A 25600-nucleotide genomic window follows, 5' to 3' on the forward strand; every position below is an offset into this window, starting at 1 on the left:
TCAATGTCTTACCTTGACACCACTGGCTGAGTTGTGGAAATCGACGAAATGTTCTGTTTAAGTAGCATGGTTGATCTTGATGTTGATCTTCATCTTAATTGTTCACCATAAGCTTCATTTGACTTGATCTCAACCAGAATCAATCTTGATACGGTGTTGAATCTTGAGTCGTAACAATAAAACACAAGCAGACTACTTCTTCAGTATATCATCACAGATCAACTGATCCACACCTGAGCGGTTCAGTTCGCCGATCCAATTCATCGATTCAGTCCACTCAACACCATAACACAAAACACCACAATAGAGATAGTGATGGCGATCCCAGACCACCAACAGCACAATGCTCCACTACCTCACCAGGACAAAATCTGTCGCCTTTCCCATACCTCACTTCCACGACTCGACACCCGTAACGCCCCACCATATATCACACGACGAATTCCCGAGCCGACGTATCAGATGCTTCCTATCTGTGGCGGTGGGAGGGACGATGCCATGCCAGTTCCTCTGTCATATTATGGAGGAGCAAGATTCGTTGATATTGATGCTGATGCTGATTCTGATGCTGATAATGATGTTGACGCTGACGCTGACATTGACGCTGACTATGACGCCGACACCGAGGAGGATTCAAGCTGTGATCTAGAAGAAAAGGATGGTGTTGTGGTCGAGGAGACCAAGATCATGGCCATTACCATCACCATGACCGAGATCGATACGGAGATTGAGATTAAGATTGAGACCAAGATCGAAAGCAAGATCGAGGACGAGATCGAGACCACTCAAGAGCAAGTGCAAGAGCAAGTGCAAGTGCAAGAGCAAGTGCAAGAGCAAACAGAAGATCAAGCAGACTCACCAGCGGAATCAGAACTTTCCAACGACCACGATCCTCCCTCCAGCGCCACCACTCTCCTTACGTCCACACCAGTCCGTCGATCTTGGTCAACCATCTACGATCATCTTCGTGATCATCTCCATCTAATCGAACACATGACTCGAATCTCTTGGGTGGCGACGACATTCATCGCGACATGTGCGTATTATGCTGTTAATGGTCCACCAAAATGATGGTCATGATCGTTGAGTGATGCTGAGTGCTGACTGCTAACGCGATGATCATGCTCTTGGTGAGATGATATTGTTGCAGTGTGCTTAAATGGGGATTATGGGGTCAATGGGACTAGGGTTAAGGCTAGGACTAGGACTGGAGAATTGAGCTGGAGTTGAAGTTGGAATGATTCATGAAGTGAGATGGAACGTGTGAAAGTGTAAGAAGGAGAGGGCCTTGCAAAAACAGCAAGATGGAGAAAAGTCTACTCCATAAGAGTGAGAAACGAAGGAATGTCGAGCGTCAAGCGAGGTATACACATAACAACTTCCGTACACATCTGCATCTGATTTGTTGATGGGGTCAAGAATAGAAGAGAAGTAAATCATAAGAAAAGAGCCAACCCACTCTCAATTCCAGTAATGGCCTGGCAAACAACGGGACAGACACACTCATCCTGGACTCCGTACTCATTCATCGCTCCACAATTGCCAATATGCAGTCCTGAGTCGACCTTCCACGTAGATCCATTCTCAGACCCATGTATAAGTAGGTAGTTGTTGTATTCAGAGACAAAGCCGGCGTGTTGTATTTTTTTCATTGCCAGAGGACTCCTAAGGAGAGGAAAGTGGTTCTTGGATGAAGCAAGTTGTGGCAAGTTGTGACGAAACCAGGGACGCGAAGGAAGACCACAACCACAAGGCTGACTGGACTGACTGACTGACTTGGCCACCCTAGGTATGTATGTAGGTTGGGGGCCGAGACAGAAACTAAATACTTAGTACGGAGTACTCGCAGGTACTAAATATACATACGGAGTATACGAATATGGACACCGGTCAATTTAACGACCAATAACATCACAGTAAATCGGACGTTGTCAACAAATCCACCGAATCGAATCCGTGTGTCAACAAAGAGACAACAACACAAAAGGCCGACTCTCAGCCGAGTCGTAGTTTAGCGCACTTGACCAAAACTTTTGAACAATGTTATCTCACACTATCAGTTTCAAAACAAAACAGGATTAATCAATTCAATTAATCAGTAGTCGTCAAGGTAGAATCAAGTTACTGGTCATACAGATGACAGATTTCGCCCATTCTTCTGCCACTGTTCTCTGCTCCATGGCGTATCAGTCCAATGACGATAGATTAGATCCTCCTTGAAGATGGTTGAAGATCTTGTCCTTTCCTCTTTATTCAGCAAATCCGATGTAGCACATAGCTACCCGTGATCTTGCTATCTTCTCGTTTGCCAGGGGTAGTTGCAAATAAATGACCATCACATAAAAGTGTATTTATCAATCCCCCAATCCCCAATCCACCAGTTCTCCTCCACATAGATAACCCACAACCCCCCCAAAAATGCCTTTTCAAAATCCCACAACGCCGTGGCCGCTCATGATGACATAGCAAATTCTCCGACATAGAGGCATAGATACAGGGCGAGATGGATTGATTATATTATTGTAGAATTTTGATTGTCGTCAATTCAGGTGTATGATTTGCTTCATCGAGGACCGGGGCCTCGAGCGGTTCCTGGGAATGGTGGAGGAGGTCCGGTTGGCCTACCGTCGGGTCCAAATCCTGGTTTACCTCCTGGTCCTCCAGGGGGACCTTGAGCTCCTGGGCCGCCGGGTGGTCCACCAGGGCCTCCAGGGCCTCCAGGTCCTTTACCTGGTCCTCCTGGTCCTCCTGGGCCGCCGGGACCGCCAGGTGGTCCCTTAGCTGCGAGACTGCTTCGCTTTCGAAGTTTCTCACCAAACATCCACAACAGGATAGGAGTAGGGAAGCCAATGCCGATGGCGGCAATGGCCAACACCGTGTTACCCCAGCCGAATCCAAGGGAATCGTACATGATGGGTGCGAAAATGGGAAAGCCAAAGCCAGCTAGGGATCGCAACACCGTGACGGCAGCGACCGCCGATGCAGCCATTCGAGCGTATGTGTCGACGAGGTAGGTGGTGACACACTGGAACGCTGCAATCGTGCCAATGCCGAAGATGAAAGAGCCAATATTGGGGACAATCCAGTGAGTCTTGGCCTGCGCGGCCCAACCGTAGGTCAAGAGACCAATGGGAGTGAGGAGCGAGAAAGGAATGACCAAGGGCATGCGGTACTCAGGCTTACCCATACCGCGAGGATCCTTCTTCTTGAGCTTCTGGTAGATGACATCAGACGACTTGCCGCAAATGGGAGCGCCGAAAAAGAATCCCAAACCGAGTGAGATATAGTTAAGACCTGAAATACCAAGGCTCTGGCCGTAGACATCTCGGTACAGAGTGGGGAAGGTGGACAAGGCCAAGTACAGGACACCATATGAGAAGGCCATGTAGAGTGCCATGACTTGGACAATGGGTTGGGTGAACAACATGCCGAAAGCGCGTCCCATGGTCTTGACCACCTTTTTCCATACCGGTTGGTCGACCTCAGACTCACCCGCAGCAAAGTAGCGTGAATCACCAGTCTGCTTACGGATCATCTTTGCCTTCTTGTGTAGAATGTAAGGTGCATAGGTTTCCTGGAACTTCCAGAATCCGATCAAGAGGATAATGACAGTGGTACCGGAGCAGGCATGGAACATGTATCGCCAGTTGGACTTTTCAGCGACCCAAGCACCGACAATGGGACCCACGGCAGGTCCCAAGAGTGGGCCCATGGCATAGAGACCCATGGCCTTTCCACGTTCCTCGGGTTTGAACAAGTCTCCGAGGACACCACCACCGATTGCCAAAGGTGCGGAGCCTCCGAGACCCGACAAAAAGCGGAATGCGAGCAGCTGCTCTTTGTTCTGGGCAAAACCGCAGGCAATGTTGAAGGCGAGGAAAACCACATTCGAGAGTTGAAGGACAATGACGCGTCCATACAGTTCGGAAAGAGGGCCCAAGAACATGGGACCAATGGCATAAGCCAAGACGAAGATGGAGAGAACAATCTGACCTAAAATCTTCTGGCTGGGGGGAATGTTAAAGTCTTCCATGATCTGTGGAATGGCGGGAGCAACCATGGACGAAGCCAAGGGAGACAGGAATGTGAAGGCTGCAGTAAGAGCTGTAACAGTCCACTTCTGCTTGCTCGTCCAATTCTTAGGGTCCAGAGGGTCGTTTGGTCCATTAAATTTGACCTTGAAACGCGTCAGTATCTTCAGCAAAAGGCAGGCTAGAGTTAATTGGACATACCTCGAATTCGTTTGAGGGCTTCTCTTTGGGCAGGAACGGCGTTGGCGTTGTCGGACCGTTCTGTGCCTCCAAGTCAAACTTGGTAGGATCCTTTCTCTCAGATGACATGGCGGGAGCTCCTTGCATACCATGACCGTGGCCATGATCCTCCTCACAAGTACACCACGATTCATGCGAGTGTTTAGAGTGCGGTCGGTTGAGAGGGGGAGACATCATCATCGAAAGGGGTCGTTTCTCATCTCGTGGGTAAGAGTTGTGCAAGGTGTTCATGGCGAGAGTCTCTTCTGACTGAGTGGGATAACGAGGTACGGACTGATCATACAGAGAGTCATTGTTGTTCAGGTAACCTTCCGCAAGGAGTCTCTGATTGGCAACGAAATCCTGATTGCGATCGAGGTACTGTTCATCACTAACGAGTCGCGAATCACGCGTCCGGAAAGAAGGGGCATACGAGGCCAAAGAGTCGGGTCTGTGTTGTTGAGACTGCATTGAGCCACGGTCGTCGTAGTGGCCGACATGGTAGTCTGGTCCATCATCATATAGGACGGCAAAAGTGGTCTCACTTTCGGCGCGATCAGAGCCTGGAGAGGGCTCTGCGGGTAAGGATCGATGTCGATAGGGCTCGGAGGAGTTGAGTCTTCGTAAGGATGGGAATCTCGAGTTGAGAGCAGGCTGTGAAAGGGGTCGCAGCATGCTATTGCTGCTCTGGTCGTCTTGATCCATCTCCGGGGACGACGCTGACGAGAAGGGGTTCTGGTAAGTTTGGTTGTTGTGATCAGCCGGGGCGGCGGAGGTTGTTATGACGGCGGGAGGTGGTTGAAGTGAGTTGGGACGCGAGTGGGAGTCGTAACCTTGGGCGACTTCCCAGCTGTCCCAAGCGTTGGAATTCGCCAGCGTTGGTTGTAATGAATGTGACGGTTTCAGATTGATGTATTCAAAAGCGCGGTGCCCCAAGACTAACAGAGACGTGTCTAGGGGATAAGAGCGAGGAAGGGTAGCGAGGGCGAGGTCCCAAGGTCAGATTGGGAATATAGACAAAGCGAGTGTCAGGGAAAAGTCGAAGGACAGCTGAGGGCGGGAATAGGACTGGAGAAATGAGGAACGAAGGAGTAAGAGCAACAGATGTGTCAAGGAAGGAGGAGTAAGGCAAGCTGGCAAGGTAGGGAAATAGAAGTGAGGATAAGAAAAGATCCGCCGCCGAGCGACGAGGATTAGGGAACCAGGGTACAAGCGTGAGAAGGGGAGTCGGACGAGTGAGGATGGAGCGAAACAGCCCACAAGGGGAAGAGAAAATAGGGCAGAGGGGGGAGATGCACCCCCAATCCTGTCTATCGTTCGCTCCTACACGCTGATCCATGCCTCCAACGGCGGGCTGTGGTTGCCTGCACACCGTGGGCGCTGGGCGCCGGGCGGTGGGCTGTGGGCTGTGGAAAGATGGGCAGTCGACGGTCCGAGGTGGACACAGGACAACTGGGCTGGTGAACAGTGGGTGGACACTTGTTGGGCTGAGCCTATCGTGGGTGCTCCAGGCTAACTTTCGGGTAGGATCACTAGGGCTGTGGGCAACGGGCTCTGGTACCACGGCACGCTTAGTTTACACTATTGTCCCATGCGGAATAGTCTCTGACCGCCTAGTGAGGATTGTGGTAGCTTGAATTTCTCACTTTTCCTTTCAGCCATGGTAATATTACCGGACGCTTGCTGAGGAAAGAGGCATTTGGCCCTTCTTCGAGACTCGATCTTAGCGTGCTAGGTGTCGAGTGCCCTACACCCAGAGCTCGGATACTACAATGCTGATACACCGCCAGCAATACGGACACGACACAGGTGACATTGGGGGCTGATAAATCATACGTCGCCGGAGACCCTGGTAGCATGGTATCCGGGTAGCAGACCTTCAGATGTTTTGTTTTCTGTCACGAACACAAGGAGGACGGACAGAGCAGCTTCAGGTGTGCAATGATAGAGTTGTAACGCGGGGGGCTGGTCGACAGGACAATTCAGGGTTTAGCTTCTGCAACTCGATCCAAACCCCAATGGTGAAGTCATTAGTGGTGGGCGTTAGTACCACCAGAGGGGGAAATCGGTCACAAGGTTTGAGCGATCAGTTGCCTGCCACCTGACACGAACCGCTTATCCATATGCCTACAGTGCTACAGGATGCACCTATTTCTACTAGCTCTTTAACTAGCAGGTAGGTCATCGAGGTCGCATATTGATGATGCAACAATAATAATCCCACGTTCCAACTGCAACATGCTATCTTTTGGTGAAGCTAGAATAAGACCTACTGCACATGCAGTGTTTGTGTTCCATAACCATGACCATGATCATGTTGAATCTGCGCAAGGTCAACAACAGTCGTTGTGTTTGACAAGACGATGGCAGCTGGTCAAAGTGAGGACTGTATCATTGGGTGGCCGCTCTAGGGTCGCATGGTCATCTACGGAGTACTGGGCGACGGTGGCGCCTGTGTGTATGAGATGGTATTGAGAGGTAACGAAAGACGATTAAGCTCAAGGTGCCTGCTAGTCAAGGCTCATTGTTTCTAAATCAGAGTCCGTAGCGCATCTGACTAGTGGTGAAAAGGGGGTCCAGGTGGAGCTGAGGAGCCACTTGACCTTGCGCCGCAATCTCAAGGCCGGGTACCGAGCCAGGGTTAACCCTGAGACGAAAGAGGCTCTCTCCCTGGCTCTCCACGGTGTTAATGCCCCGACCACCCGATGACAGGCGGCCTTGCGTCAGTAGGATTGTCCTTGATTGGCAGGACTTTCCTGGGTGTAATTCCACCTCCCATCTCCTTGATCGTCGTCTCCAGAAAACAAGCTTGGTGATGGGCGGGCGCCTGTGCATTTGGCCTCTAACACTTCCACGCAGGAGCCCTGGTGCCCCAAGCCCAACGCCTCAACTGTCACATCATATTATAATTGATCTCTCGTGCAGAGTTGTTTTGAAGGTCCGAGTTTTCCCAAGTGTCAACAAACAAACCACGAGGGCATGGCATGGGCATGGCAACTTCCACACGGCTTTGCGTGATCATCAACATGGCCTGGAACCATACCAACAAGTTGGATGCGCGGGTGCTCAAAAACCAACAACGGTCAACAGTCAACAGGGTCCCAGAGCCCATGTTTCCACCCAAACTGCGCTGCAATCCACCCTTGGTCACCTTAATTTCTCCCAGTCTTGGCGAACCCCCGTGCCCCCTTGATTCACGCTCTTTGAGAAGAACCTCATTACGAAATTCACTGCACCAGGAAATTGTGCTTGGCCACGCTGGCTCTGGTCTGGAGATGCCGTACGGGGCAGAATCCACAGGTGATTAATCTTCCTGGCGAACGTGATTCAGCCGGCGCGTTCTCGCTTCAGATAAGATACGCGGTCAAATTTCTAGAGATTTGTTGGCCACAGTAGGGATACGCACCCAGCACTTTACCCATGGTAGTGCGCATATGCGCACTTACTCCGTACAGTAGGTATAATTACGTGGTCCCCAGAGTAGCCACTCATTTGCACGCGTTTCATCATGACTTGGCGCGTCGAATCTTTGTTCGCCCCAATCTCTCCTTTGAAAAAGTTCAGAATCCTTTGACCCATGGGCCCAGAATATTTGTTCAGTTGTTAGTCAGCCGTTGGTTCCTCATCATCTATCCCTTTTCGATATGATTGACCCTTTCAGCCTCACCGAGTCATGGTGATTTTGGGACTTTCGTGTACGGCCCCCAGTGGCCTGTTGGACTTTGGAAATCATCACGGGGTAATGTTTTCGCGTATAAGTTGCCACCTCCTATTGGGTGCACCACACTGCATGAAGCTTTCCCTAAGCACATGTCTGTTGTGCCTGTCTGTTGTGCCCTCATATTTCTCCCCATGAGATCATTATCAGACGATATTGTTTCAAGTTTCAAACCTGTCTACTGTAACTAAAGCCACGGTGTATCACGCACCCTGGAACATTGGGTCTCGATTTCTCAAGTTCTGCATGACATGAAATCAGGCCAATCAATTTCCTACGTGCATGCGAGAATGGCCAGCGGGCATGAAGGGGATAGTACAGGTTGTTCCGCACTTTGCCGTGTCTGGTTCCAACCTGCGCTTGCGGGGTTACAACGGACACGTCCCATTGTCCCAAGTGGGATGGAACGTGGAAGTTCAAGGAAAGACCAGTCGTGCCACCTTGGAACCAAGGACTGAACTCAAGGAAGAAACCTGCAGGTCAACAACCGGGACAAGTCACACACTGAACCCATTCTTGAACCCACTTAAAGAAATTCTGCCTTGGTGGCCTTGGCCCATGACGTTCTTTTTTTGGGAATTTTGATCCGTGTGGATTGACTCCAGCATGGGGGCTTTCTGTCTCTGGAGACTGTACCTCGTTTCACACGCTTGTTCAACATCTAGACTGCCGTGGCTACCCACTGGGAATTTCGGTCACTCTGGTTGAGGCTACATGAAGCGAAAATACCAGAGTGTGAACCCGAAGTGGCGGCACCGTGTGTTGTCAAAGGGTCGGACACGGCGAACTTGAACCCCCGATCTATGACGAGCGATGTCACCGGAAGATGAGGCTGCTGAGTTGCTGTACTCCGTACCTCGAGGCCGTGGGTTTCAGGGCTCCAGGCTTCAGCCACCAAGAATCAGCTTGAGCGGGGCACCAACTTTGCATCTTAGGTAAGTATACGATACACCTCGTGGAGGAGAGGAGACCGGCATGGCTTGTCTCACAAATCCACAATCCAGATATCACACCGATGATGTCCCACGCTGTTCCTTTCCGTCACCCTGCTGGCAGGGCTGACAGCCTGGCACAGTTTAGGCATGCATGCCAAGCAAAGGATTGACTTTTGTCCGGCCGGTGAGACGATCATCTAAAAAAAGAACCATGACTTTCGGGATGATGTGATTGACCCATTAACATTATTGTGCCGCAGAATGGCACAGACGAGGCCTGAATTGATCGCTGAAAACATGCTTTTGGGCCGAGGGCAGTCATTATGATTAATCCTCAGCGCAGTAGCGATCGGCGACCTTGAAGAGGCATCGTCGCTGGAGTTGATGGCGTTGCTGCACCTCAATGAGAGAGTGCGGGACATGGGTACCTACGGAGTAGGTAGGTTGGTACCTAAGAGAAGGCCGAGGGCCACCAATAGTAGGTTTGCTAAGTACCACGACATAACCAGTGTCGGGTGCCACCTCAACCCCACCCCAAATCCCCAGCCACTACGATAGATTGAGTGCACCAAGAGGATTACCTATCGTCGAGATGTGTATCTCAAAGTCTCAGCATATCACCATCACTGCATCGCACAATTGCCGCTCCTGATAGGAATCCAAGCCCGCCAGTCCTTGGCCACTCTGATAAGGACATGTAAACTATCACACTACATCTCATTCCCACCATTTTGACCATCTGATCGGAGGTTCAAGACCTACTATCGTTGAACTAACGGGTTGTGCCTTGTGTTAGTTGAGTTGGCATGCATGCATGTCTAGATACCTAGATAGGTACTAGACACCTAAGATACTCACGATACTGTAAGTCGCCTTGTTAAGAAGTAACCTTAGCGAACCCAACCTTAGTGACCCCCAGTCCCCTCATCAAGTTACTCCGTAAAGACTGCAATTGGCATATGCAAGTCATGAAGCAGGCCACGGAGTACTGTATCTTTGACCCTTCGGATCCTATGAACCATTCGTTTTCCAGCATACAAACTCATCCTTACCATCGCTTATCCAAAAGCTACAGAAGCCACCAGATAGCCTTAGGATGTTGGCTTGGAAATGGCTTGACATTGTCTTGAAAGTTGTACCTAATCATGCAAGCTAGGACATCAAGCCCCTGTAGGATTGGATTCCATCAATTCGATTGTCCGTTACCCTGCGTTGTTCTGCATTGCGGTTGCCTGAAGTGAACATGGTTTCCGTGTGATGGCCCATGGGTTGCGGGAGAGAACGGTCAAAGCGACCTGCGACATGCATGACCACAACCATGACCACCTGAAAGGCTACATTTTCATACATGTGAAGTAGGTAGTACCTAGCATCATGGAAGTAGCTAAGGTAGGTAGTAGATACTAGGTACCTACCTGATCATGTGAACTATACCAACGCATTCCTTTCTCTCGTGTCTCCTCTCAACATGAATTCTACTGACTTGCCAGGTATCTCCTTGCAGCTCCGTCCCAGTCCCCGCTTCGCTTCGAAGCTGGCATATTCCGTCGTCTACATTCATGTTTCTGCAGAACATCCCAACCTCTTTTGAGTCTTGAATCTTCAACCTTTTGCATCAACGTTGTTCCTATCTGTGGAGATCACAATAAGAGACCACTCGGTACCATATTCTTATCACATGATCGTCGATCTTGTTTTGTCATCACTCCACTACTCGTAGATACCTGCACTTGTGAGCTGTACAAGACGACATTATCACATCAACTTTGTTCCTGTTGGACCTAACTAAGGCACGCTGGTCACCGGAAGAAAAAGTGGCATTCAGCTAGCCAAAGTCGAATGTGATGAAAGCCACTGCGTGCCTGGTGGAAACAAGCGTTGGTGGGGGATTATGGTATGTAGGTATGTACTAGAGGTCAAGTCTGCAGGCAAGCAAGCAAGCAAGCGAGCATTCCCAAAAGTCTAATATCCATCCAGGTCTGCATGATGATGATGATGATATTCACAATTGATCTCCTTTCCAGTGCCCTGTACACGTATTTCTCCGCAACCCATACTCCCGTCCGTAATGATGGACCAGCCGTGACCAGTCATGTCGATTGATATTCCTCTTGTCTCTCACCCAACGCATCATCCCGTCCTTTACGAAACCTTCCTTCGGCTTTCCGTTCCCGCCGCGCATGGAAAGAGCTTTGCATGCATGCATGCATGAACGTACCCTGAACGTACAGGAGACATTGATACAATCCTCCCGTGCACGTTAGGTAGGTATCTACGGAGTATCTATCCCGCACCTTGCCCCCACCACCTCACCCTCCATGCTCCTAAACCCCCCTCCCTTCCCTTCCCTCCCCTCGAACCGTATCCATGCATTCAAAGCGTCATCATCGATTGTCATCGTCATCGGTCATCGTTCCTGAATCTTTTCACAGCACACTCTTCGCTCACACCCAACAAATCATCCTCATAGTCATGATGCATTTGATTCAGATGATCATCCGAAAACAGTACCTCAGCGGCTTAATCGTCTCAAGCCTTTTTTCTTCTTGAATTCAATGCCCTTTTTTGTATCAAGGTTTAAGAACGTACATGGCAGAAGACAGGATAGTGTGGACATGGATTCTTTCCTACTGCCTAAAATAGTCCGACACATTTTTCAACAAGGGACAAGGCTATCGTCGACTTTTACTTTGGATGAGATGTCGTGCATGTTCGTATATCATATCATGTCGTATGTTGTGCATTGTCTACTATCTATTATCTACAGGACGTCTCTATCCCGTCCCTGTCTGTAATGACAATTAACGATCAACGACGATCGTTGTTCTGAGTCAAGCATTCCATGTCCGTCCCGTATATCGTCGACGTCGGCAGGGGTCTCAAGATCGAAGTCGAACTCCACCTCGACCTCGACCTCGAACCTTTGGGTATGCATGTACGACGGAAATGGCAAATGTTCACAACTAACTTACAAGGGTCCGACTTGACTACCGTCGCGGTATCGTCGTAATCTTACAATATATTCATATTCGTATTCGTGTTTGTCGTTGACGATCATTGAGCTTGTCCTCGACAGTAGTAACGATACTGATGATACGATGACCTTGGTGTTTTGAAAACCCAACCCCCGCCCTCGCTACTGACTTACCAGACCCTTGAACCCCTCTCTAGATACGGCAAACCGGTCCGCTACCCATGACTGGTAACTGTGTTCGTGACTATGAAGTTAGGTTATGGTGGTGCACGGCCCCGCAACTTGTCGCTTATCTCGAGACTCGGATCCGCAAACCAGCCTCTTGGATTTGATTGCTTGATGAAAATAAACCAATCAAAGGCAATGTTACTCCAACCACCAGCCTCTTGGTTTTTCAATCCCGTTCTAGATTGAATTGAGATTGTATACACAAGGATAAACAACACGGAATTGAAATGGTTTATTGGTCTGACATTATTGCTGCGTCTCTGACATGTCGCCTATTCCATAGTATTGATTTTATTATGCTCTGGTTGGCGGGAGGGCCGGTCCAAGACTGCCAGGAAGCGTTCTTGGGCATACTCCGTAGAATCCGGCGGTGTCCCGCTGATATCGTCAATTTTGACCCTGTTCCAATACACAGGGTGCGGGTGCCGGCAGCCACATAGATGGTTTTCAATGCAACGGAGATCAAGCGAGGGATCTCGATTTGGTGACTCTTCTGTGGTTCGTGGGTTGGTTTTGTTAGGGAAAAACGACTGCCGGCACTTTGTGTCGATGTTCATGTCCACCTGACCCTGTTGTTGTGGCGTAACGGCCTCTCCGTTAGATGTGTTGCTTGCATGAATCTTCAACATGACTGGCATAATTTCCCTGTGGGTCTTGCATCGATCAAGGGTCCAGCATGCAGACAGCCCTGGACGATGTTGTAGAATATCATCACCACTGCGCATGTGAAGAATTTGCCGGGGCAATTCGAAAGCCGGGAACCATCTTGGTAGAGATGGTACTCCATCTCGGGGAGCAGACTCGCAAGCTTATCGAGAACCAGGAGTTGCAGCGTCCGTATATCCTGACGATTGCAGGTAGACTCCCCCTAGGATGAGGAGGCACATGTCATGTCGTTCGTTGTTCGACAGTTCCAGTCACTGTCACCACCAAAACCATCGCCATCATGCCGTGTTCGAGCGTCCTCGGCCCCCAAGCAACGATGATCGAGGTGTGTAGGTAGTCCTCCCGGTGGTGATTCAAGGCAGACTTCCCCAAACATGCGAGTCCAGATGTGTGTTGGGCTAGTTTTAATCTTACTTATTGATCACATTGCCCTTTGCATCTCGATCCTTGTTTGCTCTCCAAACACCCTCTTCCATTTCACCAGTATCAGCAAACCATTCCTTCTTCCAGATTTCGGCGCGGGCTTTGACCCGCTCGAGGATTTCCTCTGCGCCCTTCCAGCCAGCAGCGCGGTGACCGCTGCTGACTGAGACGGCAATGCTCTCTTCTTCGACCTTGACTTCTCCCAGACGATGGACAATGGCAATCTTCTCTAACCCATGTTTTCTCTGCACGTCCTCGGCGATTGCATGGAGCGACTTCAATGCCAGTGAGGGGTAGGCCTGGTATGAGAGTCGAGACACCGGTCGAGAGTCAAAGTTGTCCCGAGTCGTGCCCAGAAACAGTACGTTGGCTCCTGCGGTCGGTGAACGTGTGAACTGTAGGTATTTTGGAATATCAAGCGGCGTGTAGACCAGAGAGATGAATATGGTCGGCGATTCTAGGCTTTGTGGGAAGTTGGCGGGGTCGAGGATCGATGAGGGTTTGGAGGTCGAGGTTTGGGCCGGTGTTGCTGATACTGATGCGGACGATGCTGTTTCATGATTCGAGACAAGCTGCGACGATGTTGCCTCGGTGGTCATGGTTGTGATGTGGCCTGGTTGCTGAATGAGATTTGGTCGTGGTTCAGATGGAACAAGAAAAACAAGGTATTCGACGTAATTCCACGTCTAAGCCCAACAGTCACAAGAGAAGAAGAGAAAGAGAAGAGAAATGAGATTGCAGTTCTGTCGTCCTAAAGTCTTTTTTATTTTCTTTCTTTCTTTTTCTCGTGTTGTTACAATCCGGGGAAACGTTCTGGCATAAATTGTTGGCGAATGACGCAGGTGCGGGCAACGGCGATGACGAGTTGCAGGAAGGCGCGAACCCCACGAATCCCAGCGATAGGAAATTTGAGACAATTAAATTTTATGTGTGATAGGATATCACCGGAAACTGATTGAGTTGAGTTGGTGTAGATTATATGTTATAGTAACATCAATAATCACTACTACTCAAGTGAACATCAGTCATCTCCGAACCTCGGAATCGCAAAACGAAGCAAAATCAATTCACGAGTTTGAGATCTCTTGAGATCCCCCACTCCTGATTATGAGGCGTCTGAGGCTTACTTGAACACACCGTATCCCACGCTCTGTCCCAAGATCATGGCCAGCACCGACGACTGATCATGTGTCGAACCAACATCTTCTTTTGGTGTCATGTTGTCGGGGGTTTTGATGCCATTCGCCAGAGGCAGCCGTATCCCCTTGGGCCCATTACCACGGTCGACTGTCCTTCCAAGGGATTAATTGGTCTGATCTGATCAGGAGATGCAACTCATGATATACAAATCCAATCCCACATCTCGAATCGTCTCCCTATCCTAAGGAAACCAATAATGACCCATCCCTTTGTCCCATGTGTCCATCCCATCCGTCCCCCCGTCGTCGTTGTTGCTTGTCTCCTACTCGGCCCACTCACCGCCCCTCTTCCCTGTCCATTTCGCTGAAAATGATTAAAATACACCTCAACCAACACCATCAACTGGAGCCACGTTCATGAATCGTCTGTCTCACCGCCTTGTTTGCCCTGTCGTGATTTCCCACTCAGACGTGGTGTTTGTGTGAATTCTAGAATCCTCGCACCCGCCCTGCATTCCACATGTCCTCTTGTAGCACTCTGCCTTTCCTCTTGCAGAAGTTGATCGCTCGACAATTCATTTCAAGGGGCGGCCTAGCATTCGGATTGGGTGCTGGCTTTATGCACCTCGGCCGACGGCGTCGTCTTGGGTGCCCGGATCTTTTTTCATGGCCGACATTCTTCCTTGCTCGACTATTATGTATTATGTGCGTGCCATGCATGTCCTGTTTGCCCTTGTCGTAACTATAAAGGGTTCATGATTGTGCGTCAGACCTCGGTTGAACTGTGGCAGATGTTTCTTGTTGGTACAGCTTCAATCATTCAATTATGATATGATACAGTAGCATCCTATACAATCATTGTCTAGAGAAGTGGAGTTGAGCAAGTCCAGCGACATAAATCCTTTGGTCCACGCCATGTCGTCCATTGTACAAGCCATTTTGCCCAAATGAGGCCAAATCTATCCTCATCCTCACCTGTTTCCTTGACACTCACGCTCACGCTTTCCCCTTTGCGGCCATCTCCTTGGCTGCTTGCTCTTTGGCCAAGTTCTGCTCAGCGATATACGGTAAAGGTGTTCTGTCAATTGGCTTCTTTTCCTTGGTCCAGTCCTTGATGTGGTCCAGCACGATCGCTGCCGCACTCTCCGGCGTGTCTTGTCGACCAATACACTCCACAAAATCACCTTCCGGGTCCATCACATAGAAGTAGATACTGTGGTCCACTAGGTAGTCCTCCTCTCCCGGCTTGAGTTCCGGCGGTGTTGAGAAGTATACACGATATTGTTTACACACATCTTTGGTTTGCTCCCAGGTCCCCACCAGACCCTTAATCGACGGATGGAATTCGTCCAGGTATGCTCGGAGCACCTCCGGGGTATCGCGGTTCGGGTCGCAAGAGATGAATATTGATTGTAGGCAATTCGGAGCCTTTTCTTGGATAATGTCAATCGCAAGCCCCATCTTGTCGAGCTCGTCGGGACAGATGTCGGGACAGTGGCTGAAGCCGAAATATATCTGCGACAGATCCCCTCAGTCAGTACACTTGCATTGTGCCTTACTTGTTGCAAACTGTGAGCGCCAGACATACCATGGAGTATTTGCCCAGTAAAATCTTCTCCGTAGCATCATTGCCTTCGGTATCCTTCAGTGTAAAGGGACCTCCGACCTTGGGCTTGCCGTATCCTTTGCTCATTTCCACAATTCTCTTTCTTTCCAATCTCGCCTTCTCATACCGGAAATAGAACACCATACATGCTCCCACGCTGACGAAGAGGATGGCTGATCTGAGTGAGAAGGGCTATCCCATAGAAATTGTCAGAGAGCAAGACTCTGGAGTGGAGACATACCGCGAGCGGCTATACGTACACCTGTGCGATTGTATAGCTTGGCCTTTTGCACATTCGGCCGTGCGTTGGACGACGAGAAGCTTCGCGCTTGTCGACATGTTGATGAAACTAGCTGCGCTCGAGTGAGCACCTTTGTATGAGACAGTGGTCTGATCGATGTGTGAAATGAGGATGCGAGTATGCTTTTCGCTCCAAAGCTATTCGATGATGAGACCAATCTTCGGGCGGCCCGACTGAAAGATGGAAGGGACCCCGACATGTTGGCTCTTCCTCAAGAGAAGTATTTCGAGACTAACGAGATATTCATCGACGAGTAAATGACTTCTGAGGGTCGAGGCAAGAAGGTGGTTGCATGCGGAGAATTTGTCATCGGATCAAATGTCTTGAGGCGCAGATCGTTCGGCGGATTATCTGCGCGAGTTATGCACAAGATGCATGAGGATCGCCTGCTCCACAATCATTCATCATCCTCTTCTGAAGGTCTCAACAACGAAGCATCAAGAACATCATTACTATGATACTCATCTTATCACAATAGTCCAAAATTCGAAATTATCTCGACGCCGGTGCTATGTCTGAATATATGCACAATCATGTTCATCAGCCAATCATACGCTCAATCCAATCTCGAACTCCTGACCAGTGACCACCCGCACGTTGCTCCACATCGAGTTTCTTCAATCCTCGGATAGTCTCAATGGGCCTTTGAGATTTGACTTGTTGCTCGCCAATGAATGAGCCATGTAATCCATAGGTCACCCTTTGGGTCAGTTCCACGCGACAGACCACAGTCTTCATGTCCCGCGCATCAATCACCCAAAGCTCACTGACAGCATCCGGTGGACACTCGCCGTCCTGATCTAGTTGTGATTCATCAAAAACGTAAGTCAAGAGCCAACCATCATCTTCTCGGTAAGCACCCTTGCGCGCGACGAAGCGAGGCTCCTGAGCATACCAGCCAGGGGGCAGCTGAAAGATGGAAATGGGGTCGTCACTGATAGTAGAACTGAGAATCTCTTCCACTGTCCGAGTGTCCACACATCCTGTAACTGGGGTCATATGAGGATCCTTCTTTCCACGCCTGATCAAAGCCTCTGCATTAATCTTGACGAGACAGTTGATCTTGACGGCGCGGCCTAGAGCAGCCCCAAACGAGCCCTCGGATGTTGAGCAGCCATAAACGTATTTGGTTGGATTCATGGCCATGTCTTCCCGTGTGCTAGGAAACTCAAACGGGATTGCAGAGAGCGCAAATTGATATATGATGCGATTCGAGTCCGCGGTATTCAAAGAGAATTGGTAGTAGTAAAGGCGGCATTGCTCGGGTTCCTGATCCTGTCCAAACACAGGTGAGGTGAGTTGAGGCGCAGCAATATCGCCAGCAGAAAACACCAGGGAGGCAGAAGTAAGGCGGCACGCTAACATGTTGACTGCTGTGGTACTGACTTCTCCAGTGAAATTATGAACCAAGGTATCGTCCCAGGTGTTAGCTGTATGAAAGATGCAACAAGCATCGGTCTCAAACCAACGCACTTCTTGAGGTGACTGGCGCGGAAAGACGCCGAATCGGGCTTTTGCCGTCGGGTCATAGGCAACGACAGGTCTATTTTTGACCAAATTGACGGGATCCAGAGACAAGGGCAAATCCATGATGACAGTGTTTCTCATTGAGACCCCAAAGTCATGCATCATTTTGGCTGATGTGATGCCAGGGACCGGAGCGTTGAGAAGCCTTGTTGGTGTTTCAAAAGGGGTGGTAGCAGCGATGGGGGGATGAGTTGCTGGAATAATGGAATAGTGCACATAAGGTGGAACAAAGGTCGAGTGGAAAAGGATCAATTCCTGGGTCTGGGGGTCAACACGAGGATGTGCAGTGGTCCATTCTTTCATGAATCCCAACAGCCCGTCACCGCCAAAACCCGAGCCATCCTCCCCGTCAGGTTCGCCTTCTGCTTTCTTTCCATTGTACCATCCTACTGTCTCCAAGCCAGGAAGAGCGATGCGCATGGGTGGTCCAGACTCGCAGGTAGCGAGCGCCCTCCCATCATGAAACAGAAATCCTGTATTGGCAACACTGATTCGACGGATGGCTTGTTGAGACCCTGGGAGTCTAGACAGAATGACGAGGGCAAGGGTGCGAAAGACAAGGGAGAAGATTCTGAAGAGTGAGGAAAGAGGGTTGACCAGGGTGGCAATGCTAGGAAGAATGGGGGTCTGGAGGTGTTTGGAGCAGATGGAAGACAAATAGACGTCTGTGAGGATGTACTGATTGACAAATTCGGGTTGGACGCCGTCAGAGGTTCTGGTAAAGGCGACACCGCTTAGCATTCCGTCTCCATCAAACCAGTGAGCATCTCGACCCAGGACTTCGTTGGTCACAGGATTGCCACCATTCCGTACATACTCACCACCGTACAACTCCTCAGGAATTGATCCTGAGTACTTGCAAGGTGTCAGAGGCTGTATCTGGTGGATGGGGGCAAAGTTGCCAGTCAGGTAAGGATGCGGACGGCGTGTCTTCTGTTTTCGAGACTTTGAATCCAAGATCGGACCATTCATGTTGGATATAGACCTGTCTTGCTGTTTGTAAGGATTGGACCATGTGGGACGAGTCTCGGGCATCGAGGTCATCGCCAATGGATGATAGAGTGAAGTGAAGTTGAGGCCATCAGAGGAGAATCGTGAACAAAAGGCTCTTCTGTTTGTTGCGGAAGGTGCCCTGGAGGAGAGGTACTGAAGAGGAAGGAACAATGGAAGACGGTCGTACCTGCTCTTGCAGTGTCTGGACAGAAATCTGGAAGGAACCATCCATTACCGGACCCAAAGGGCAAGAACAATCCACTTCATGCTTTTGGCATTATTTTATATACCTATCGAACGTGCCTTTGAGTATTAGGTAGGTATGCACGGCTTTGGCAAGGAGCCTAGAATACTTGATTGCTATACTACGCGCTTATGATGGTGGTGGTGGCTCTGACATCATCATGGCTTCACTGCTCGGTGCGGAGAAGCCAGGAATACAAACTCGCACGGGCAACACTTTGCACATGATATCTTCCCAAGGCCCTCCATGGCCAGTAAAGTGTCAGTAGCCCCGGCCATCTGATCGTTGGCGCCATGCCTCGAGTGTGGCTGAACAGTGACAGATTAAAGCTCTTACATTTCTCCACCAGTGGATCTGTAACTCCATTTTGGACAATCTTTCAGGAATCGAGCGCGTCATGACATCCAGTTCAACTCTAAGCTTAGCCAACCCAGCCTTCATCGTAGAACACATGCAAAAGAATCTTCTCCGACTTTTCCATGGCCGTCCCGGACTCTATCTCCCACCGAATGTACTATTCTCATCGTTGGGTAGTCGCGACTGAGTTTAGAGACCGTTCCGCCCCTGGCATATTCGTCACAGCTCCCAATATTGCACTTGTTGGTATACCATGACATACACCAACGCATGTTGCTTGATACCAATTGACTCGAGCCGATGATCTTCTGTTTTAACTCTTCTTCTGAGCGGACTTTGACAGTTTAAGGCTCCGGCCGCCATGTATGACTATGCTTGGGTGTATGCCTCTCCGGACCTCCCATGCTCTTCGATCGTCACAATTTGCTGACCCCAAGCTATTGGTGACTAACAGGCATATCATTTATACCATACCGATTGCTATCATACTCAGTGTCATCCTAACGCCACTACTATCGCGGCGAGATATCTACAAAATATGCTTCCTTCAAGTCATTGCCGTGACATATACGATTCCATGGTACGTTTCCGTTCTGGCAATCCAAGTCGCTGTTTTGCTGACGATCAAAGGGATTCGTATCTGATTAGGACCAAAGTCTGGAGTGAGACTCACAGAACGCAACCTTCTCGGGCCACACTTGCTAAATCGCGATAGGCTATCCAAGTCAAGTAATCTTGGGTCCGACTTTGTTTGACATTCCTATCGAAGAGCTTTTCTTCTTTGCCATTCAGACATACATCGTGAGCAGACACTCTGATGCCTTTCTGGGGATCACATTGCTAATCCCTCACGCAGACAACATCTCTCCAAGTTATATTTACCAAATCCGTCGTGACAGCAGTCTATTTGCATGATGAATCCGACCTGACGGATCCCGTGGTTCCGACTCTGCGATCTATCAAGCGCCTGGGTCAAGTATTCTTCTTCTTTTGCTCAATCGCACCCGTTCTGCTGGGAGACGGCCACAGCAATGCCACCTACATGAGACTGATACTGGTATGGGCAGGCCCTGTCCTGCTTATGCTATGGACCTTTGCCTATCAGTTGCTCGTCACCTTGCCATGGACGAAAACATGGCTTCCCATTGCCCTTCCAACATTGTATCTATGGATTGTGGACACTCTTGCCCTTCGGAGGGGTACCTGGAGTATTGAGTCGGGAACCAAGCTTGGTATCCATTTATGGCCACATCTGGAAATTGAGGAAGCGGTCTTCTTCCTGCTGACCAACATGCTGGTAGCATGGGGTGCGATCGCTTACGACAATGCTGTTGGCATACTGGACGCTTTCCCTGAAGTGTTTCCTGAGGTTCCGGGTACCCCTTCACCGGTCCTCCTGTTGAAAGCTCTGTGCCTCCCTACGGCGAGGTATGACACTAGACGGATCCAAGGGTTGAACAACGCTTTGTCTGTGCTGGCAAAGAAGAGTCGATCTTTCTATCTTGCATCTGGTGTTTTCATGGGCAGATTGAGAATTGACTTGATCCTGCTCTATGGGTTTTGCCGTGTGGCAGATGATTTGATCGACAATGCGCCAACCCAAAAAGATGCAGTCACTTGGATTGAGAATTTTTCCCGTTTCTTGGACGCTATCTATGCCGGAAAGGCAGACGAGCAAGAGATACGAAGTTCTCTTGCCCCATTCCCAAAACAGGCACAATCAATCTTGGTTCTACTACCCAAAGAGAAACTGCCCTCAGCTCCTTTGTACGCCCTTTTGGATGGGTTTCGTATAGACCAGAACTTTTTGGCAGATGGACCAGATTCCAAAGTCGCCAATCCTCCTATTCGAACTTTAATCGATCTTCAACGATATGCGACATGTGTGGCAGCGACCATAGGCGAGCTGTGCCTGAGCCTTGTGTACTACCACGATCCCGACGGTGAAACAGACCCAAAGACACAACAAAGGTGCAAAATGGCAGGAGCACAGATGGGCCGAGCTCTCCAGTATGTCAACATTGTCCGGGATGTTATGACGGATGCTCAGCTCGACCGATCTTATATTCCATATGAATGGTGGGACAGCAGTCTCCCAGGCGAGCCTGACGCAGGCTGCGAGGAGTATGCCAACCAAGTGCTCGAACATCGAAAACGTATACTCGACATTGCGTTTACATTGTATGCTGAGAACCGGGATGCGATTGAAGTACTTCCAGAGTATGCTAGAGCGGGCATTAGAGTTGCTGTGGAGAGCTACATGGAGATAGGACGAGTGATACGGGATCGGATCTCCAAAGGTCAATCATTGGACTTTGACGGAGGCGGTCGACCAGGACGAGCCACGGTGCCCAAGAGCAGACGTGTGCTTGTGGGGTGGAGGGTCATGACTGGTTGGAGAGGTGCTTCTTGAGGCTGGAAGACAAACAGAATTGACACGAGAGAGATTCACAGGGTGGGCTAGGACAAGCGCTTGTCAAATAAATACACTCATAGCACCTTACGGATGACTTGATATTCGCCCATGGGTTGATTGTGGTGGGCGTTGGAGGAATCAACTCACCCAACTATTGATATAGAAGTATATGATTGGAACCAAAGTCACGTGTGGGGAAGATGCCCTGTGAAGTCCCTCCTGCCCTGCCCCTCGGCCCCTCTCTCCCCATCGCTCTTGCCCTAAAGTACATGGATGATGACAGGTAAGAAAAGAATTCTCATCGACTTAAAACATCCCATGTTCTTTTTATTGACATCTGTACATTTGTCTATCTTCTCCTTGACAATCTACCACGTGTCTCACCATCATCTGAGAACATGGAATTGAGACCCGCACCCGTTGAGGAGTGGACACCATGCCAATCCCTAGCCACCAAGTCATGTTGTCATTGACTTTTGGGCTGGCGCGACCAGAGCCTCCAGACATGTGATTGACTTCATCTTCCTGTCCTCTGCTTATTTCTCGCTCTCAAATCTTCAACTCACCATAGTAGAGGCATGAGTAAGCCTAAAAGTGTCATTGTCGTCGGTAAGTATTGCCTAGTCGTCTCTACTCGTCGTCATTCTCGCTGGTTAATACTAACCTATTCACAGGCGCCGGTGCTGGCGGCATCGCAAGTGCTGCCCGACTTGCCAAAGCCGGGTTCCGAGTCACGGTGATAGAAAAGAATGATCACACTGGTGGTCGATGCAGCTTGATCCATCATGACGGTCACCGTTTTGACCAAGGTCCTTCGTTGCTGCTCCTTCCAGATCTCTTCCGAGAAGCATTTATCGACCTTGACACTTCGCTAGAAGCTGAAGGCGTGGAACTACTCAAATGTGATCCCAACTACAACATCTGGTTTGGTGATGGCGAGAACATCGAGCTTTCCACCGACGTGTCCAAGATGAAGAAGGAAATTGAACGCTGGGAGGGCAAGGATGGCTTTGAGCGATACCTTGACTGGATGAGGGAGGCTCATGTTCACTATGAGGCCAGTGTTGTCCATGTGCTTCGAAAGAACTTTGCGTCCATCTGGGCCATGGCCCGACCGAGCTTCCTGCCGTATCTTCCAGCCCTGCATCCTTTCGAAAGTATTTGGGCTCGCGCCGCTCGCTACTTCAAGACCGAGAGGTTGCGCCGAGCCTTCACCTTCGGGAGCATGTACATGGGCATGAGTCCTTTTGATGCTCCTGGCACTTATAGTCTGCTGCAGTATACTGAACTCGCCGAGGGCATCTGGTCAGTCCCAGTCCTAACTCGTCTCTTGCCACACTGACATGATGTAGGTATCCCAGAGGTGGTTTCCACAAAGTCCTCGACGCCCTGGTCCGAGTTGGTGAGCGTTTTGGTGTCGAGTACCGCCTGTCATCCCCAGTGGCCCAAATCAACACGGATTTCCATTCCAAGCGAGCAACTGGAGTTACCCTGAAATCCGGAGAGGCTTTGAATGCAGATATTGTCTTGGTCAACGCAGATTTAGTCTATGCTTACAACCAGCTACTACCACATTCAGACCAAGCTTCCGCATTGTCCAAGAAGTCAGCCTCTTGCTCCAGCATATCATTCTACTGTAAGTATCTCCCAAACACTGCTCCTTGTTGATCTGACATATATCTCAGGGTCGATGGACACCGTAATCCCGGAGTTGCATACCCATAATGTCTTCCTGGCCGACGACTACAAAGACAGCTTCGATGACATCTTCAAACGGCAATTGATACCCAAAGAGCCTTCATTTTACGTCAATGTTCCCTCAAGGGTCGATCCCACAGCTGCTCCTGTTGGACGCGACAGTGTTGTCGTTCTGGTTCCTTGCGGACATCTGCTGGAAGGTCCGGCTTCACGTGGACTGAATCCATCAAGTTCTCAAGATTGGAATGCGATGGTCAACAAGGCCAGAGGCGCAGTCTTTGACATGGTTCTTTCTAGAACTGGTGTGAACCTTAAGTCGCACATTGTCAACGAAGTCATCAATACCCCATCATCGTGGAAGGAAAGATTCAATTTGGATAAAGGTGCCATCCTCGGCTTGAGTCATTCATTCTTCAATGTTCTCAGTTTTCGACCCAAGACCAAACACTCGGAGATTTCCAATCTCTACTTTGTCGGTGCAAGCACACATCCCGGAACCGGAGTGCCAATTGTGCTAGCTGGAAGCAAAATCACCACTGGCCAAATTCTCGATGACCTCGGTATGGTCAAGCCTTGGACAGCCGGCGGCCACATCACTAGAAGTGTCAGCAGCCTTGATCAGATAGGCTCCACTCCATTTGACCTCTCACGCACGATATTGGCACTGCTTTTGTTGTTGGCTTTGTCGCTGTACTTGTCTACAAGTCGGTAACGCTCTGGGGGATGATCGTCACGGAACAGCCGGATAGCAAGCACGCGTGACATGCGTGAAGAGCCTTGTCCGCTTAATGCTATACTTTAGGAGCCTCATCGCTTGGACTAAAGGCAGATCCGGGTACTGCCCTGCTACGATCTGCGTCTGAGCCAGCATTGAAAGAATTCACCGACCTTTAAGATACCCCTTGATAATAGAGTCAAGCTACCACAATCTAATAGAATCTTCACCTCGAACACGATTGATGCCGACTTTGGGTTTCTCATAGCGAAGTGATTCCTTGTCCAACGTTGAAAATCCGTCGGTCTCAATTGTTGCAAGACTGGCCCCGAGCCTGAAACTTGAGCCCGAGCCATCTGGTCTAGGAGCTTAAGCGTGGTAGCTGCGAGTATGTCCTGATGGTCACACCAGGATATGCAAACTTTCTTGACTAACCCTGAAAATAGCGAGTGGCGAAGACTCAATATTCACGCCGTCGAGCTGATAAGTTCACTTCTGCAAATAGAGGCATGTTCTGTCAGCGATGCCAGGTATTCCGGACAATGCGGCTCCGTTGGGTTGCTTGCTTTTAACAAGGAAGACATGACATCTCATGATCAGACGAATAGTAATTCCAAGCCAAGCTTCCATATCCGCGAGGCTGTCGGAAAACCCAAAAGCAGTGGAGAGAGAGGAAGTGGATGTGTCGATCCCATTAGTACAGGGCGCCATCAATCTACTTAGGGTAGACATGCATGAAGCGCGAGTGGTTTTTCTCACTCAACCCTTGGCGCGTTCAAGTCCTCCTCTTCTTCAATTGTCCGTATCCCCCTCCCCGGCACCAGCGGAAGACGATATTTTTTGGTCAACCAGAAAAAATGAGGAGTTCATCCTCTCGGACCTATCTTTTCCCTCCCAAGGCCACCAATTCATTCGGGGCCTCATGACCCTAATATGAGTCATGAGACGACTCTTGATGTGGGTTGACGTTTTCTACAGGTGAGAATGAGAGACTTGGCTGGGCAGTTAGAAGCCGACGACATCCGAGAGCCAACACTTTTCAACGACATGCCTTATTCGTTGGATCAGAGATCATACATCCCCGCTCAGCCCAAACCCAAGAAAATAACTGCATCAGGAGATTTTGTTGTCAGGCACTTCAGGCTAGACACTGACTATCTACCTACAGTTTGTAAGTACATTCCTTACCCACTGGATTCCTTACCCACTGGATCCCTCCACAACCATGAAATACGGCCCCGATTTGGGAGGCCACCACGGCCACCAGGCTACTCTCCACCACATCTGGTTGACGCCTTATGATGGGCTCCGCCGAAAAGGGTCATGATTAACCCTGTTTGAATGGATTCGTTTGTCATCCGGATCCTCGCTCGCCTTGTCCTTGTCCGACCCCATGACCCTGGCTGGGCC

At 49.8% G+C, this 25600-nt stretch overlaps 6 protein-coding genes across 7 annotated transcripts; 3 read left to right on the forward strand and 3 right to left on the reverse strand.

Moving 5' to 3' along the window:
• Positions 1 to 315: 315 nt before the first annotated feature.
• Positions 316 to 1071, forward strand: PV10_08819 (uncharacterized protein; the record flags this gene model as incomplete). Its single annotated transcript, XM_016373898.1, has 1 exon — positions 316 to 1071. One exon carries the CDS (start codon positions 316 to 318, stop codon positions 1069 to 1071), a length of 756 nt encoding a protein of 251 aa, XP_016220809.1.
• Positions 1072 to 2017: 946 nt separating this feature from the next.
• PV10_08820 (uncharacterized protein) lies at positions 2018 to 5484 on the reverse strand. The gene is made up of 2 exons (XM_016373899.1): positions 4233 to 5484; positions 2018 to 4177 (listed from the first exon to the last, which is right to left on the reverse strand). The coding sequence occupies exons 1-2, from the start codon at positions 4953 to 4955 to the stop codon at positions 2564 to 2566; spliced, it is 2337 nt and encodes a 778-aa protein (XP_016220810.1). The 5' UTR covers positions 4956 to 5484; the 3' UTR covers positions 2018 to 2563.
• A 6817-nt stretch (positions 5485 to 12301) lies between these two features.
• On the reverse strand, positions 12302 to 14053 carry PV10_08821 (uncharacterized protein). The gene has a single exon (XM_016373900.1). The coding sequence runs from the start codon at positions 13791 to 13793 to the stop codon at positions 13182 to 13184; it is 612 nt and encodes a 203-aa protein (XP_016220811.1). The 5' UTR covers positions 13794 to 14053; the 3' UTR covers positions 12302 to 13181.
• Positions 14054 to 15127: 1074 nt separating this feature from the next.
• Positions 15128 to 16513, reverse strand: PV10_08822. 2 transcript variants are annotated; one of them, XM_016373901.1, is made up of 3 exons: positions 16200 to 16513; positions 15922 to 16131; positions 15128 to 15848 (listed from the first exon to the last, which is right to left on the reverse strand). In XM_016373901.1, the coding sequence occupies exons 1-3, from the start codon at positions 16437 to 16439 to the stop codon at positions 15330 to 15332; spliced, it is 969 nt and encodes a 322-aa protein (XP_016220812.1). In that variant the 5' UTR covers positions 16440 to 16513; the 3' UTR covers positions 15128 to 15329. The 2 variants fall into 2 exon arrangements, with proteins under 2 accessions (XP_016220812.1, XP_016220813.1); XM_016373902.1 differs by having other exon boundaries at positions 15922 to 16513.
• Positions 16514 to 22332: 5819 nt separating this feature from the next.
• PV10_08823 (uncharacterized protein) lies at positions 22333 to 24661 on the forward strand. Its single transcript, XM_016373903.1, has 5 exons — positions 22333 to 22386; positions 22452 to 23082; positions 23130 to 23413; positions 23463 to 24578; positions 24637 to 24661. Exons 1-4 carry the CDS (start codon positions 22356 to 22358, stop codon positions 24185 to 24187), a joined length of 1671 nt encoding a protein of 556 aa, XP_016220814.1. The 5' UTR covers positions 22333 to 22355; the 3' UTR covers positions 24188 to 24578; positions 24637 to 24661.
• Positions 24662 to 25004: 343 nt separating this feature from the next.
• Positions 25005 to 25599, forward strand: PV10_08824 (uncharacterized protein). The gene has a single exon (XM_016373904.1). It carries the CDS (start codon positions 25175 to 25177, stop codon positions 25490 to 25492), a length of 318 nt encoding a protein of 105 aa, XP_016220815.1. The 5' UTR covers positions 25005 to 25174; the 3' UTR covers positions 25493 to 25599.
• Position 25600: the final 1 nt, after the last annotated feature.

This window comes from Exophiala mesophila, assembly GCF_000836275.1.
Source record: "Exophiala mesophila strain CBS 40295 unplaced genomic scaffold supercont1.6, whole genome shotgun sequence".
Classification (NCBI taxonomy): domain Eukaryota; kingdom Fungi; phylum Ascomycota; class Eurotiomycetes; order Chaetothyriales; family Herpotrichiellaceae; genus Exophiala; species Exophiala mesophila.

Coding starts and splice junctions, on each gene's coding strand:
- PV10_08820 (XM_016373899.1), bottom strand. CDS start 4,955: ATGGATCAAGACGACCAGAGCAGCAATAGCATGCTGCGACCCCTTTCA. Junction 4,178..4,232: donor AGCCCTCAAACGAATTCGAG/GTATGTCCAATT, acceptor ACGCGTTTCAAG/GTCAAATTTAATGGACCAAA.
- PV10_08821 (XM_016373900.1), bottom strand. CDS start 13,793: ATGACCACCGAGGCAACATCGTCGCAGCTTGTCTCGAATCATGAAACA.
- PV10_08822 (XM_016373901.1), bottom strand. CDS start 16,439: ATGTCGGGGTCCCTTCCATCTTTCAGTCGGGCCGCCCGAAGATTGGTC. Junction 16,132..16,199: donor AGCTATACAATCGCACAGGT/GTACGTATAGCC, acceptor TCTATGGGATAG/CCCTTCTCACTCAGATCAGC. Junction 15,849..15,921: donor TACTGGGCAAATACTCCATG/GTATGTCTGGCG, acceptor GATCTGTCGCAG/ATATATTTCGGCTTCAGCCA.
- PV10_08823 (XM_016373903.1), top strand. CDS start 22,356: ATGAGTAAGCCTAAAAGTGTCATTGTCGTCG. Junction 23,083..23,129: donor GAACTCGCCGAGGGCATCTG/GTCAGTCCCAGT, acceptor GACATGATGTAG/GTATCCCAGAGGTGGTTTCC. Junction 23,414..23,462: donor CTCCAGCATATCATTCTACT/GTAAGTATCTCC, acceptor CATATATCTCAG/GGTCGATGGACACCGTAATC.
- PV10_08824 (XM_016373904.1), top strand. CDS start 25,175: ATGAGAGACTTGGCTGGGCAGTTAGAAGCCGACGACATCCGAGAGCCA.